We start from the raw sequence: 16,570 nt of genomic DNA on the forward strand, positions 1-16,570 counted from the left end.
AGATTTTCATTCTATTTAAACAACATTTGTGGTTCAGGGGTCATTCTTAAGGAATGAAACACAATTCAAACTTTAGTGTGGAGAGGGAAGTATTGGCGAGGAGGTGAACCCCCTCATATCCGTAAAAAAATACGAATATAGAAGTTCGTTACGTAAGTTAATTTGTAAGTTACGTATATTTATTACTGATAAAATCGTTCGTAAATAAAATTAAAAGTTCTAGTGGCCTTTTTAAGTAACTAAAAAATGGAGGAAAGCTAGGCCCCCTCCCCTGCCTCTTTTTCATCAGATCATATCACAACTTTGAGAAAGCCATTTAGCCAAAAAATATTATTAATATACAAATTTCGTTTTAATTATTCATGTACGATGAGCTAAAATCAAAACCTGCATAAATTCAAAAACACTTAGAAATTGAAAAAAAATGTTTTTTTAACTGAAAGTTTTTTATTTGTTAAAAATGTAGAGTTGTGAGAAAAGTCAAACTATAGCGTAAAGAGCATGGCGTTGAGGAGGTGACAGTACCTTTCATATACGGAATAATTTCTGTTCGTTTCATGTTTATTGTCGCTCCTCACTTTCAGTTAAAAAAAAAAATATTTAATTTACTATAAACTGACGTAACGGATAGGTGTGTTAATTAAATATTACGATTAAGTTTGTTAATTAGAATTGTTTACATTTGTTTCTGTGACTACATTGTCTGGATTTATATAACTTAATAGCAGACTATTATTTCTAAGGCCGGTCATACGGTGGTATCTTTCGACTGTGTTTTTCGAAACTTCTCTAAAGCACAATATACTTTGGTCTCGGTTTTCCAAATATTCAACATTTTTAGGGTAATTTGCTTTGAAATACTGAGTTTAAACCCAGATGTCGTTGAAGGGATTACCGAGACACCGTCTGGATTATTTGTATCCGTTTACCAAAGCTCAGTGAGCACTAAATTCAAAAAAATCTCATTGTCTTATTAATTCCCATGTAACATGTATATCCCTGTGTATTTTTCAGATGTTTTTCAAGAGCGATTCTTGGCTGTACTACCCTTCTTCCATATATATGGTTTGGCTATAGTTCTCCTTTCAAGTCTTTGGTATGGTGGCAAGATTGTCACGCTTCCGAGGTTTGAGCCAGAATTGTTTCTGAAAACAGTTGCCTCTCAAAACGTAAGTAGTTTTTGAACTTCTCTTTTTGTTTAAGTCACTTATATTCTGATTTTACTTTATTTGCCATACGTTGAGTTTGAGATACCAAGGACAATGAGAACTAAATCCAACCATTTGATTGGTCAGGTGGAAACTTATAGAACTATAAAAATCTTAAAAGATTAGGACATATCGAGATTTTGATTGGTAATAAAAACACCTCCATATACAGTTGTATAGTTTTAGTAGCAGCGGGTGCCAAATTTGAGAAAAGCAGGCTGGGTAAAAAAAAAGAAAAGCAAAAATTAAGCTAAAAACACACGGTACAAGACAGTATAAGATGGTGCAGCTTTTTTTCACGGTTCAACGCGGCAACACAAAAATATGATACCGTGTTAAAAACTTTATAATTTGAAACATTCAAATGAAAATTCCTAGAAAATCGTTGTTTTCTGTATGAATAGGCCTAAAATGGGTCCATAGGACAAACAAAATATTTAGATTTTTTTTTTTGGTAATTCGACTATTCTTTTCTTTGAAATAATTACTCTTACTGCCACTGACAACTCATCCATGCACAAAGTGGTTTGAGTAAAACAAACTTGTGCACATTCCTCCTCCATCCCACTCGGTTCAATGCTTTACTCTTTGCTCCTTTCTATGAAGTTCCTTAAAATCATATTTTCCATTACCTTGCACTTCTTTTCCCCTCTTTGACGACGTCCTGCTTTTCTTTTTTACTCCAGATTAAGGGCAAAAAGAAAAGCTTTGGACACCCTATCATTCTTCACCCTTAAAATATGACTTAGTTGGGTCTAAGAATTTACCCCCCCCCCCTGTGGCTGCTTGGTCTCTAATCACTTTCGATTTTTTAAAAAGGACTAGAACTCTCAATTTCTGACCGGATTTGCTTCCTCCGAAGTTTTTACGACCACTAGGCGGAGGTGGGAATGGGGAAAGGGTAGTCCCCCTTCAATACAGAATAAATTCTACTCATCTTGGTGTTTAGTTTTACTCTTTAGTTTCATAATAACAGTGTAAACCAGAAATAATCCCAGAAATCAAGAGGGAGTAAATATATCGCAATGAATAATTAGAATAATTATCGCAATGCTCTGAATCGATTATTAAGAAAAGCAAAAAGAGAATTTTACTCGAGAAATTTTGAGGAAGTATCGGGATTTCCGGCAAAAACATGGCGCATGATTAAAGAAGTACTTCATCAGCCAACGAAAACAATCCCACTTTAGTTAACCAAGAAGGTGAAATGCCTAAAAGTGCTAATGATGACCCGGAGTTATTTGGAAATTACTTTCGTATTGCTCGTATTTCGTATTACGACGGAATTACTTTCGTATTAAGGTAGGAAAGCGTGTTGCTGAAGGAATCCGTTCGATGTTAGATGATCGAAACATTTTTGACTACCTTGGTCATTTTGGATCTGAGGTTTCAATTTATTTAGCACCGGCATCATTAAGTGAGATGAAACAGGTCATCTACAAAAAGAAAAGTAATGTCTCTGGTAGTGATGTCGTATTAAGGGTGGTTAAGAGCAGTGAAACTTTTCTGTCATTAATTCAGAGACCACTTTTATTCCTAGTTAATTTTGCATTAAAAGAGGGTTTCTTCCCGTCTTGTTTTAAAGTAGCTCGTGTGACTCCTGTTCATACGGGTGGTGAGACATATAATTTAGAAAATTTTAGACCGATATCTGTTCTTTCTGTGCTATCACATGTTTTAGAGAAGTGCTTTGCTGCCCCTCTTTGTGCAAATTTATAGCGTCATAATGTGGGAAATCCTACCCATTTCGGATTTCGGCATGGCTACGCAACAGAACAACATATCCCTCTTAACTTCTGGTCTACGCTGTTATTACGGGATTAAAAAGTCCGTTGACATTTGAATTAAAATCAAGTTGCCATCAAGCCATTGCTAATTGGAGAAAAAAGCCGAGATAGATAGTCTGAGTGAGAGGCAAAGCTGGCATAAGCCTTTTTGACGAATGTATTAAAATGATTTCATTTTCACTTGTTGATAGATAGTCTATCATCCATCTTAGCCCAGAACCAAGCTATACAGTCATAGAACTAAGAGATGTTCCAGATTTTTGGTTTGACTCATGAACCCCAAAATGAGCAGAATTTAATCCGTATAGGAGGGGGACTGTCTCTTCCTCATCGCCACCTCCACCTCATTTTTGCCGAAACTCCATAGGATGTTAATTACATCAGAAATTGAGAGTCAATACAAAGTACAGTGCAAATATGTTAGATAAACAGGAAATCTGAAACCGTTTTCTCAGTTTTATATTGCCTTTGTAAGTTTGTGTTTGTTTAGCGTTTTTTCTGTCTTATGTTTTTAACGTTTCAACATAGAATAATAATTTTCTAATCACTCTTTAGCTGAGGTTAGCTTTATTGTTGACAAATAGGAATTTTTTAACAAAAATAGGAATATTTTGTATTTATTTAAACAATTTTTGGTCATTCTCTAAGAAAAATTTAAGTAGTATCATATCATAATTCTGACCCGGTAAATGGACAGACCTAAAACTAATGAATCCAACGATAAAAGTATCTTGTCCTCTCTATGCAACCTACTGCTGTAAACCTGTCATTTGTATTTTTCACAGTAGTTTACCGTATCTTCTTCTTTCGGTGCAATTTAGAATCTCTAGTTTTTCTCACAATCTAATCATAACTAACACAGTTAACGTTAGTCTAATCCCAATCAACGGTCACCATCACCATTCACGTTCCACAGGGAACATTCCTAAGGCTAGTACTATCAAAAGAATACAAACCTGAAAGAAGGTAGTAGACTCTCAATATAATTATGTCTGTTAGGAACAGGCAATTAAATGCGAATTAAAGTAAAAATAGTGTTCTTGTAATCATTCCAGTTATGGTTTTTGACCTTTTAGTAAGGAATATCCCACCTTTTAATATGGAAAACAAAGTTAAGGAAAATATCAGCCAGGAGACTATTTTGTTTTATTTAATTGGTAAGTAACTGTAACTCCAGGGGAAGCCTGTATGTTGAAACCTGTTTGTTTATGTACACTAAAGCACCAGAAGTATAGTACAGGAAAATGAGCTCCAAAAAGAGGTTGACCCGAAACAAATTGCGCCAGAAATGATTTTTACACCATCTTGTAGAGAAAAAAAAACTGAACAACATATCCATTTTCGCATATTCTGAGTCGACGCAAAATAACCGTTTTTTGGCTTTTAATGCTATTTTTTCCGTTATTCGAATCAAAATCGCAATTTTCGTGGACATCGGTTTTTCTTGAACTGAAGTATGATTCTAACCCAAAATAACATGGCGAGACCGAAAACGAAGTCGGATTTAGCGTAAGAAGCACCATAAAAAAGTAACTGTATTTTTTCGACTTTATTCGCCGAAAAAATACAATTTTCGTTGCAGCCCGATTTTCTTGAATGAAAGTGTGGTTCTGACGTAGAATCACGCCGGATTAACTCTGTACCTGTTTGGAATAAATAACGAGTGAAATACTTTTGAACGTGTTAGATAAATTTATAAACTTGTATATGATTAAGGCTTAATAATTATTTATGGATTGTGGCTGTGAGTTAGTATTCAGCACTACTATCATCTGAGTCGTGCACTGAAATATTCGGATTATTTGCAAATCACTGGATTACTTGCCCCACTCAAAGATAAGTTATTATTTATTCTCATTGCATTCATTTAGCCAGTGTGGATCATTTCATAATTGTGCTTATTGAGAACTTCTCTGTGGATATACCTTTTTCAGTTGATTGTTTTTGGACTGATGCCGAGCCGTGAGTGAAATTTGCTTATCATGGACAATTGGAATACCAGTACGCTTTATTATTGCCCAGTTTTGAATTTTGCTCAGCACAATCTCGATGAGGGGTTGGACCATCAGTCTATTATGAAATACGCTAGTGATTTTTTCCCGTATGAAGATGTTCTTGGAGCTAAGAAACTTTTATATAGCAATTGCTTCCCAGGTGAGCCTATACCTCGTCGTTCGGGACCCAGTGCTAAGAATAGTTCATTGTCGGACATTATCGCTACTCTTTCTCGCTGCTCTGCAGAAAATATTGATATTCCAGAGTTCGTGATCAAATCCCCCTCTGAAGTCCCTAGCATTCCGGCGTCAGCTTATTCTATCCTTACCGCCAAAGTCAACCAGTGCCTTGATCAGTTAAAATCGCTTGCTCACCTCAATAGTCCAACAACGTCTATTAATAGTTCTTTGGTCTCAGATAGTAAGGGTACCAATCACAAACCCTCGTACGCCGTTGTTCTTAAATATCCGCCTCCAGAACTAAGAGACCCCGTTTCTCGCAAGGAAAAGCTTGATTCTTTCGCCGGACATGACGGTATTGTGTCGGTAAAGCCCGATCCGGTAAGGAAAAGATGGGTTGTTGTTACACGGGATAAAGTTTCCGCCAATTCTCTTGCCGCATCTGCTGTTGCGAGCTATCCAAATATTCTTGCTAAAGTGATTGATCGCAAACCTCTTGGAGTAATTAGGGGACTTCCCGTTAGTGTTTCTAGCAGTATACTCATCTCCGTTATTCCTGGTCTTGTTGAGGCCAGCCAGATCGGCTCTTCTCATACATTCCGTTTAGGGTTCTTTGATTCCGCTGCACCAAAATCTGCCATCGCTACAGGTCTGCGCTTGGGTTATGAGTCTTTTAAACTACCGGAATACAAAGAATTGCCCAGACGGTGTCTTAGATGCCAAACTATCCATCATTCGTTAGCTCACTGCCCATGTGCCCCGAATGAGATGAAGTGCTCTAAATGTTCTGTATGCCATTCCAATACTAAAGACAATCCTTGCTTAGAGGCTCCGAAATGTGCCAACTGCGGCGAAGCTCATGTTTCCTATAGTATGAATTGGCCAGTGATAAAACGCGCTCTGAACTCTGCTCCAAAATGAACCAAGCCACTATTTTAAGTTTTGCTTCTCTTTATATTAACGGCACAAAAGACAAAGACTTGTTAATTAATGAATTATTAGTCCATGACATAGAGTTCTTGCAAGAATATCTTTTGACCAAATCAAACGTTTCTAGCCTGATGCAATCTTCTGTCCACCATTTTTTTCGCATGAGGCCAAGAAAACTAGAGGCCGCCCTTCCGGTGGCCTAGCAATTTTTTTCCGTTCCCCATCAAAGCCCTCTGTGATTCATTGTGATGATAACATCTTAGCGATTAAATGTGACAGTACCGCCTTTATAAACGTTTACTTACCTTGCGATCGACGTTCTATAGCATTGTTCACATCTTTCGCTAAATTTTGCTCCAGATTAAAGTCTCTACTCGAAAGTCTACGTTTGAAAGACCTAAATTGGGTTTTAGCTGGTGACCTTAACTGTGATATTCTTGGTACCTCCGATAGATCAATCCTCTTGCTAGAATCCCTTCCTAGCATATATCACGTCGCAGTTAAGAGCCTACCATTTACGTATATTCATAACAGAGGCTGTTCAAAATCGAACCTGGATCACGTGATCTCTTCCAGTTCCAGCTTAATATCATCGATTGTCAGGATGGACGAAGAGAGGATTGACGACGATCACCTTATTCTTAGCTGTAATTTGTCCTGTGAGCTATCTGGCAAAACACTTTCGGCTCAGCCGAAGTGGCATACGAAGTTGAATTGGGATCGTGCTAATGTCCCACTATACCTTGCTACGCTAACTGCTTTACTCTCGACCATAAAAGTGCCATATCACCTGCTGCAAACGTCAGTTTCCTCACCTTCAAGTACAGTTGACCTAAATTTCTATTATTGTCAAATCGTCCATTGCCTTAAATCAGCTTCCAAAGCTGCAGTGCCTGTGGATAAAGTTAGGATCGGTACAAGAAAGCCTAATTGGAGCGTTGATCCTGAAGTAAAACGTGCTAAGCAAAAAGCCAAATTTTGGCTACGTATGTGGATATCATGTGACCGACCATCTTCCGGAGCTGTTTTCTCTGTGAAACAAAAGTGTAAACTTGAATATAAGGCCAGTTTGAAGAGGGCGCGCTTGAATGCATGGCCAGGCCCCACCGATAAGGCCTCCTGGAATAAGGTTATTAATAGTGAGAAATGTTCCCCATCAACCCTATCTTGTCTCCAGCTAGCTAATTTTGTTGATCATTATAAGCGTGTGTTCAGTGTATTTAATAGTTTTCTTCAGTCTTTTTATTATAAGTTGCTTAAACCGCTTTTACCATACCGTCTCCTGCAGGCTCATCTCCAGCCTGTAGCAATATCTGAAATTCGCCGGGCTTTAAGAAAAATTAAGCGTTCAAATAGCCTTGATGGTGACGGCCTTTCTTACCAATTTTTTGCTTATGATTGTCCTGCTCTACTTAACCATCTACAAATATTTTTCCAGTCTTGCTTAGCACAGTCGCTTGTTCCTAATAGTTTCCTTTGTGGCCGTGTAACGTCTATTCAAAAGCGAGGCAAGGACCCCACGTCATGTGTGAACTATCGTCCCATTACAGTATCGTGTTTCTTAAGTAAGTTGCTTGAACATTTGTTACTACCAGAAATTGAGTCGAATTGTGATTTTACGCCTTTTCAATTTGGTTTTCGGAAAAGTCTCGGTTGCTCCCATGCACATCATGTTTTAAGCCGACTCATGAAAGATGCCGTAAAAGCTAAAATGTCTTTATACTGTCTTACTGTTGATATTTCTGGAGCTTTCGATAATATTGTGCACTCTCAGGCTCTATTTTTCCCTTGCGTCTTCAGGTGTTAATCCTTCCGTACTAAGTTTATTGTCTTCTTGGTATTCAAAGTCTAAAATTCAAGTTACCTGGAATGGCCAAATATCTGACCCAGTAAAAATTAATAAGGGAGTTCGGCAAGGTGCCGTATTGTCTCCTAGTATATTTAAATGCGTGCTTGCATCGTGCCTGCGTCCCCTTAGAAGTTCAGTTTTTTACGGTAATACTGGTTTGTCATCTATTGCATATGCAGATGACGTTCTTCTTGTTGCCCGGACTCGCCGTGGGTTGCTTTCTAATTTTACTATATTAACCAATGAATTATCTAAGATTGGACTGTCAGTTAATGCGTCTAAATGCGAGTTTATTTGTTTTAATAGCCCTTATGCGGTCGCTCCATTTGTTGCTGGGACTGCAATTCTGCCATGTTCTTCTTTAGTTAGTTGGCTTGGTCTGTGTTTCGGCCCAACACTTTCCACTACCTGTTCATCCCTAGTGAATCAAGCCGTGAAAAACCTACGCATCGCTTACGGAAAATATCCCCAAACAAAAGCCGTTACAACCGCAACGGTTTGTGCATGATTTATAATGCTTATTGCGCCCCTGTGCTTTTGTTTTTATCAGGCATGGCTCATCTGTTTCGAAAGAAAGATCGACATACTCTACGTATGGCTTATTTCAGATATTGCAAATTCCTGCTCCGGCTTCCTAGATGGCACCGAAAAAAAAAATAATTGCTCGATTTGGTATAGTAGATGTGCCTTCTCGGATTCGGTCTTCCAGTGACGATTTATGTAAAAAGACTGTCAACTTTATTCACGTTTATGACCCTCTGCAGCCTTTTTTCCATATTGATACTGGTTGATTAGACCATGTTGTCTTTTGTTAGTTTGAATTTTGTTTTTCTTCGCTGTTTATCGTATTTGTTTTCGTTTATTTATTTATAATACTCCGTACTTTGTGTTTTTTATACTTTACGGGTAATAAAGTTCATTCATTCATTCATTCATTCATAGGTTGTTCACTGAACCAGAAAAAAAAATCGTAATCATTAATGAATGATCTACATTTTTTTACAAAATAATTAGGGAAAGTGAGTTACAAACCGAACTGGTTTTCAGTGGTCAGTATCGTAAATCACACTTAAAACACTCTTCGTATACTATTTAGGGTCAACCCATAGTGTCTAATCTTCACAGTCTATTAAATAGAATCAATCTTATAAAAAAAATACAAAATAGAGAATCAGATTCCGACTAGTTTCACTGCTTCTTCATTTGGAATGGATTAACGACTAGGGTTCTAGGTTCTCTTCATCATTGTTGCTGTCGATTTTTTGGGAGTTGGAACACATTGTTCCCTTGCAGGTTCTGCATGCTGAAGTACAAACTAAGCCGTTTTTAAAGCAGTTACACCTCGCTGAACTACACTCTACACGACAGGAGCGCTTCACAATCTTTAGGAGCATACGCGGGGCTGGTGGGAGGTCAGTTGTTAATGGGTACAAGAAGTCATCTTTATTCTTCCATCCCCATTCCTCGGCTTTCAGTTCCGGATCAGGCTCCCCGGTCCATACCTGAACTTGATCAAAAACTCTATAGCTATGAAACTTGGCTGCATCAGAAGTTGGTGGCAGATGTTCTGGGTGAACAAAAGAGTTTGCCGTTGTCACTTTCTTTTCAAAAACTTCTCTGCAGAGTTTGTTCAAGTTCCCTCCTTTCGACGAACCGTATATGATCAGCAGGGCATCTTCACCAGCGGTCTTGATTTCCTCCTCCGAAGCGGACTTCTGCATAAACACTGCAGCTGATTTTCGGAAATCATTTTCTTCTATCAGCCTATTCAGTGCAAGACCTTTTCCCACACCGTGGATTCCCGAAGTAGAGTCACAGCCTAACAGGGTGTGAGCAAAAAGGATCAGATGACAAGTATCTTGTCCCAGCTTCTTTTTCAGGGTGTGTATGTCCCATATTCTGGGGGCTTTATTCGACTTTGGCTCAGGTGCGAAGAATAGTTTCTTGCCTGACAAGTCACAGTGGTAGCATAAGAGAACCAATAGATCGGTATCGTCCCCAACTACGGCAGTGTCGTGATACCGTGAAGAGGCAACAGCAGCTTCCACAATCGGGACATCTGCGTCACCTGATGCCTGGGAGACAGAGACACCCTTTGCATGGAGATGATCAGCCAAAGCGCAGATAAACCTGGCTTTGTTTTTCTTGCAAGATAAGAACTCTTCTTTCTTCACCTTGAGCTGCATATCTGGTGTGAAGAAGATCTCACGGCCAACTGTACGACTCCTCTGCGAGTGAGCCATATCTTTTATGGAAGCCCCACCATCGTAGCCGTCGAAAACGATAGTGGCAGAAGGGTACTTTCCTGTCACGTAAGTTGCATAATGGTCTAGAATCTCCAGGTATCTTTCATTTTTTGTCCTTGGTATCCTGTGCAGCAGAGCTCCTCCGTCTAGGATATGTCGAGTGCTTTCGGGGAGGGGAAATGAATGCTTCTCAAGGTTGCACGCCTGGGCTATGGCCTTCGCAAGTTCTAGTTTGTTCGCAGTCCGGAGCATGCAGGAGCTGTCAAAAAGTGACGCTGGGTAGGAACACAGTTCGTGTTGAAAGTACTCAGTTTCCGTAAGATTAATTCTTTTCGCGATCATGATAAACCTCTGAAAAAGAAGAGTCGGGTCTAGTCGTTTGCAGTCTCCGCTTGGACTTTACTTGGTCGTCATCTGGATTGCCATGTTGTTTTCGTCGAAACACAAAGTCAGAGACCAGCTGTCCAGACATGGCGTCAATGACTTTTAGGCCAACATCTTTGGCAGAATCAACGTTGGCAGACGGATAGGCAGTTAGACCATTTGCTATGGTTCTTAACTGAACATCTCCCTCAAATGGTGAACCCCTTTCCAGAAACTCGATAATCGTCTGCGTATCTTTGCAGTCGCTCAGTTGCATCGGCTCTGACATCTCCTTGTGCTAATCACTTGTAACGTACAGAATTTGTGAGATACGTTCCAGCAGAAGGTTTACTGTAGAGCAGACTGGTCGTGACAAAACCCATAAGGACCTCTGAGCCTCTGTCATGCCGCTGCCGTTGGTAAGGCCACCAGAGGTTTTAAGAGAGCGCATAATCTCCTGTTCAATGACAAGATCTGTGGAGAGTCCAGCCCAGAATCTATCAGAACGTCTTACTACATGCATGCCACTCTAGAAAGCCTGGTAGACCGTAGAATGGGTATCTTCGAGCTTGTCCATTCGCTGGAGGTAAAGATGGCATGATTTCGTATAGTGGTTGTGTCCTGCAGCCGCCAGGTAAGTTAACATGTCTGAGGTAGACTTCAAATGGAGCTCCCATGACCCAGATCGTTCTCATTTTACAAAGTTACGTAGAATCGCAACCATGTCCAAATACTGGAACCGAAGCTTTGATGTTCGACACTGGAGCAGTTCTTTTCTCTTGCTGCTGATGAATTCCTGTATTTTTTCTAAGGAAGTATTGCCTTCTGCAACCTCAGCAACTACTTACTTATTCATCAGTTTCTCGTATAGGTTTCTGAGTTCCACAATTTCTTCGGATTGTAGTCTTGGCTCATCAACACTAGCTTGGGTGTCGGCAAAAACCTCAGAAAGCAGAATGGCGTGTAGGGCAGCGTCAATAAGTAAATGTCCACGTACTGCTCTAGCGATCGCTTTTCCGCTGAGAAGGTGGGGAACAGTATTGGGCGCATACACGTGTTCAAGAACCTCTCTGAGTCCTGACCCATCCATGATGTAACCCACTGCTCCAAGAAAACTCATCATGGTATGGAATCCGCCAAGTTTCAGGACGACTTTTGAAAGTGCACTTCCTGGTGAAGCCGCTTCGACCATTTTCATGGCTTTCCACCACAAGGGTTTGTCAAAGGTTACGACGGGAGCAAATCCATGTCACATGGCCTGGTCTACAATAAAAAGCAAAGTGGAGTAAATACAGGTGTCGTCACTAGCTGGGAGATCGATCATTGGGAGGAAAACAATAGAGGATTTCCCTGGGTGATTCCCCACCATAAGTGCTTGCTGTGTGTCATTCCAACCCGGTCTTGGAGTTTTCAGGTACCAGGAGGAATGCCAGAGGATTTCAAGGGTAGAGTTAACAACTGGTTGGAAATCTCTCAGACCTTCATATCTGATTCGCGAGAGTATGGAATCGTCTGATTTATGGTGCACAATGCGTATCTTTTGAGCATTTCTTATGTCATCGGCAGTGGGATTAATCCTAGGAATGCGTATTCTAGAAGAAGTTGACGCTGGTGTCACAGAGGCAATGATACCCATACCGTGGAAAGTATTGTTGCCATTGAGAGTGCAGATATCATGATCAACGTTGTCGGCAACGTGGTGAGTAAACCCGCCAGGGAGAATTTCATCCAGATCGTCAACTGCGCTGATGGCTGAACATCTTTCGAATCGCCGAACTTCATAGTACGACGAACAGAATCCCATTGCGTTCAGAGTATCGATGAGATATCGCGACGCAAAGTGACGATGCATCTGTACACCCAGACCTATTTGCAGAGGTGCAATTACAGCTTGTGGTCTAGCTGCTTGTATGATCGCATGACCAATACTAGCAATCTTGAGGTCTACGGTCTTCCCAACAAATATTTCCCGAAGAAAAAGTCTGAGGCTGTCAGGTACAAAGTTCACAGCTTCTGAAGTGGTTGACAGTTTTTCTAAAACGTCGTAGTCGTCTTTGTTTGTCTGTAGGCCTTTTATTCCGTTTTTCAACAGTTTCGCTGCAGCGCAAAGCAACTGTGCTTTTTCCTTCTCGGCATCTGCAGATCTTGCTTCCACATGATACTGATTTAAGATTGATGACGCAGTATCCGTGAAAGTCACTACATTCTACTTTCCGTCGACAGTCGAGATGAGAATTCTAGTACCGAACTGCTCGAGAATCTTTTTATTCATATAAACATTGCTGTAAGGTTCAACATCCACTTCAAGAGCGTCACGCATCTTTTGAACTGCATCACTAACTGTTGTCTGTTCTTCGTCATTCCTTTCAAGAAACTGCATCGCTTTTATGAAAGCATCCGTTTTCACCTTGTCCTCTGGTCTGCCTCTCGTATTTGAATGGAATCCCTCGGATTGTCCGAAAGTTATTGCCGCAAAGCTGATGGTACACGGCATCAGCGGCATGAAGGTCTGGGACGGTGCATATCCTTCGGAAAACACTGATTGCCCAGTCATCATTTCTCAGTTCGCATGTTTCTTTAATTGTTTTGTCAAATTCTATGGTCCGAACGGAGAAAACATCTGAGCCTTTACGGTGTGAAGCTGAGAGGTCAACAGGGCAGCCACAAAATAAGCAACACTCGTTAAACCTGAACTGTGAAGTACTCGACCGCAACTCGCACTTGGCAGTGGAAATTTAGCTAGCCACTCATCCTTTCGCCTTTGAGTGTCATTGTCAATGTTACGCCTGTGTATATAATTTTTTCTGCATAACTCATGGACCTTCTGTCCGGCAGTGACCACAACGGTATCCCTTCGCATCTTACTAGATTGGTTAATTCCGGCAGCTCCTTTCTGTGTAATATGAGTCGTCTTCGACATTTCTTTTGCAGATTCTGCAGTGCTCTAACTGAGTAGACATCTCGCTATAAAAAAAATGTAAAAAACACTATAAGAAAAAGAGCTAAGAGCTCATATGGCACTTGTGACGAGGCGAGAAGAGCTAAGAGCCTAGAGATCATATGGTATGAGCTCTAACAAAATTCTATGAATCAATAGATTGATTTGAAAAGGAAAATAAGAGGCTTAATGCCGGTCAGTATTTAAAATAAGAGCTCTGAGTCACGATGTCTTTCTAAATATCAATATTCATTAAGATCCGATCACCCACTCGTAAGTTATAAATACCTAATTTTTTATAATTTTTCCTCTCTCTTTAGCCCCCCAGATGGTCGAATCTGGGAAAACGACTTTATCAAGTCAAATTGTGCACGATTGTCTTCTCAATAGATGTCGCTGTAAAACAAAAAAAAACAAATAACTTAAACTGACCTGAAACATCCAAGAATTTCACGCAAAGCAGTAAAGTACAATAATTTGTCCTTTAAACTTTTAAAGTATTCAGTTCCGAACCACCATTATAAAAACCGACTTCTTACCTGCGCTAATCATTCATCAGAACACTAGCAGATTCACCGGAAAGTATTACTCGACTGTTAGATGGCGGAATTTCGAATAAAAATTTTTCTCGGGGTAGATGGCGAATTTAAATAAAGGTTATGACTGTCACTGACCAGAACTAGTTTTCTACTCGACTTTCTGGCATTACTTGAGGTCTTCGTCTAATTGATTTCTCAGTCAAATCTTGGGAATAAACTTTGAAATTTTTAAAACACTAAGTGATGAATGTGACGATTTTCATTTTTATTGCATTACGTAGCCTTCGAAGTGTCTTATACTAGTGCCTAGTTCGATCATTTGTTGAATAACAAGTGCCGATTGATTGTCTTTAAAAAAATTACCGCAACGCATATTGATGATGGTGAAACTTTTTTGTTTTGCACCAGACACCCAATCCGACTTCATTTTCTGTCTTAGCTTGTCATTCTGGATCAGAATCATACTTCATTTCAAGAAAAACGGTCGGATACTAAAATTATATTTTTTTTTCGGAAAACGTAAAACGTATCGTCTTTTTTTCGGAAAGACGACTTCAAATTTTTTGTTGGGGGATAAAATATTTCTTCTTCGACCCCCTGAAAATATTCGGTTTTTTTAATTATTTTACGTCCGTCCTTCATCAATCTTTGCTTCTAGTATAATATTTCTTTTTGTGCTGATTTCAAATATCTAATTACTTCTTATCAAGACTAGAGAAACACATTATGATTAATCTGCACAAGAAAATTAGTTATATTTTATAAAAAGGAACCAAACCTTTAAAGAGAAGAGGGGGATGACACGTTTTAGTATTATTTTAAGAATGATTTCAGCGCATCTGAGAACCCCTGCTGAGTTTTGGGAAGATCTCTATTAAATAATAAATATGCATTGAATACAAAATTTAGCATCTTTTAAAATGACTGAATCCGAAGTTATAGCAATAAAAAGTAATATTTTATTCTTTTACAACCATTTTTTTTTTCAGCCAAAAAAAAATCAACCACTTTTTTAATTTTTGTAGCAAGATTTTAGTAAAATTAATTTAATTACTATTATAGTTCAGCATAATGCAACTAGTACCTCCTATTTTAAATTTCTTGACCAACCGTCCCGAAGTGAAGTCGCAGTGGTTCAATAATTTACACACTGCAGTCTCCGGCGCAGCTCCACTTGGATCAGCAATAGCGAGCACGTTTCTTGAAAAACTTAATAAACCTGATTTATTACTGCAGGAAGGTTAGTAGATTATAAATATTTAAAAAATTCATTATCAAAATATTCTAAAAATCTAACTATTTAAAGTAGACGTTTTTTAGAAACAGCTTTTTCTTTACTTTTGTTTCTGTGTTTTGTCAGGATGTGTTTTGGAAATTTTGGTAACTATGTCCCAGACACGTTCTATACCTTTTTATGACAGGAGACATGCTTATATAGACAGGGATAAGAAATCGTTCTTTCCTGAAATTTTATTCAATGACCATCCTGTACTAAAGTTAAAAAAAAAATTGAAAATTCTCGACCTTTAAGGTGAATTTAAAATAGTCAGTTCTACTATTATTATTTTTTGGTTATAGGGTGAAATGATCGACCAAAGACCATGAGTACCTAATAAGATGTAACATCATCAAAACATTCTTACTAAACATATTATTTCATTTTTTACCATCATAAATAATTGTGGACACTTTAATAACTGTGTAATTAATAGATACAATTATATGTAATGGACGTTGATTTAATTACAAGAATTTATTTAATAACAGGCAAAGTTTTGTTCTTTCATTTTTCTTATGAGCATATAGAGACAAATACACTTTTCAAAATATAGGGCGGAGGATTTTAGTTATTTCGTTGTTTTTTTTTAAGAAAATACCCAAAATGTCAAGTTAGTATGAATAACATTTTCTAAAGTTGGGTAACTCGATCAATTCATATTTCCATGAATTTGGGTGCATTGTCATGTCCAAGGGAAACGAAGATGACCCTTGTTTTTGTATTTTTCCGACATTTTCTTTCTTTTTAGATTATCTGGGGTTATAGATAAAGACTTAGTAATCACTTCGTCCGTAACAGAGATAAGATTTACTGGAAAAATGATTACCTCAACAGTAAGATACAAAATGTTTCAGCACCTCTAGCTCAGAGAAAAATTTATTTCCTTGTATATTTTAAACGTATTATATAATCTATCCTAAACCTTCGTAACATGCTTCCATCCTGAAAATATGTAGAAAAAACAGACATGTTTGTATTAGAATACAAAACAAACAAAGAAAAAAATTATTTAAGGACTGATACTATATATGGGCCTCCTAACCTTTTCAAATAGAGTTTGCTATTGCCACCCTTGGATGGATTGATAAGGATCACAAGTAGCAGTTTATTATTATTACTTACAGCAATTAGATTTCCCTTCAAATTAATAATTACATTACGTCAAAAAAATAAATTTTCTATTCTCTGAAATGCGACATATTCTAAAATCTATCTGAAAAATTAAAGTCTCTCCTCCCAATGGCAAAATATATAACT

General features: G+C 38.5%; 1 protein-coding gene across 1 annotated transcript in view; it reads left to right on the forward strand.

The window, feature by feature from the left end:
• Positions 1 to 16,570, forward strand: part of LOC136030049 (uncharacterized) — a 97,157-nt gene that overhangs the window by 36,644 nt on the left and 43,943 nt on the right. Inside the window, exons 6-7 of the mRNA XM_065708670.1 lie at positions 1,015 to 1,169; positions 15,097 to 15,274. Of these exons, the coding sequence (XP_065564742.1) occupies positions 1,015 to 1,169; positions 15,097 to 15,274 (333 nt within the window). The remainder of the gene's footprint in view (positions 1 to 1,014; positions 1,170 to 15,096; positions 15,275 to 16,570) is intronic.

This window comes from Artemia franciscana, chromosome 8 (genome assembly GCF_032884065.1).
Source record: "Artemia franciscana chromosome 8, ASM3288406v1, whole genome shotgun sequence".
NCBI lineage: Eukaryota > Metazoa > Arthropoda > Branchiopoda > Anostraca > Artemiidae > Artemia > Artemia franciscana.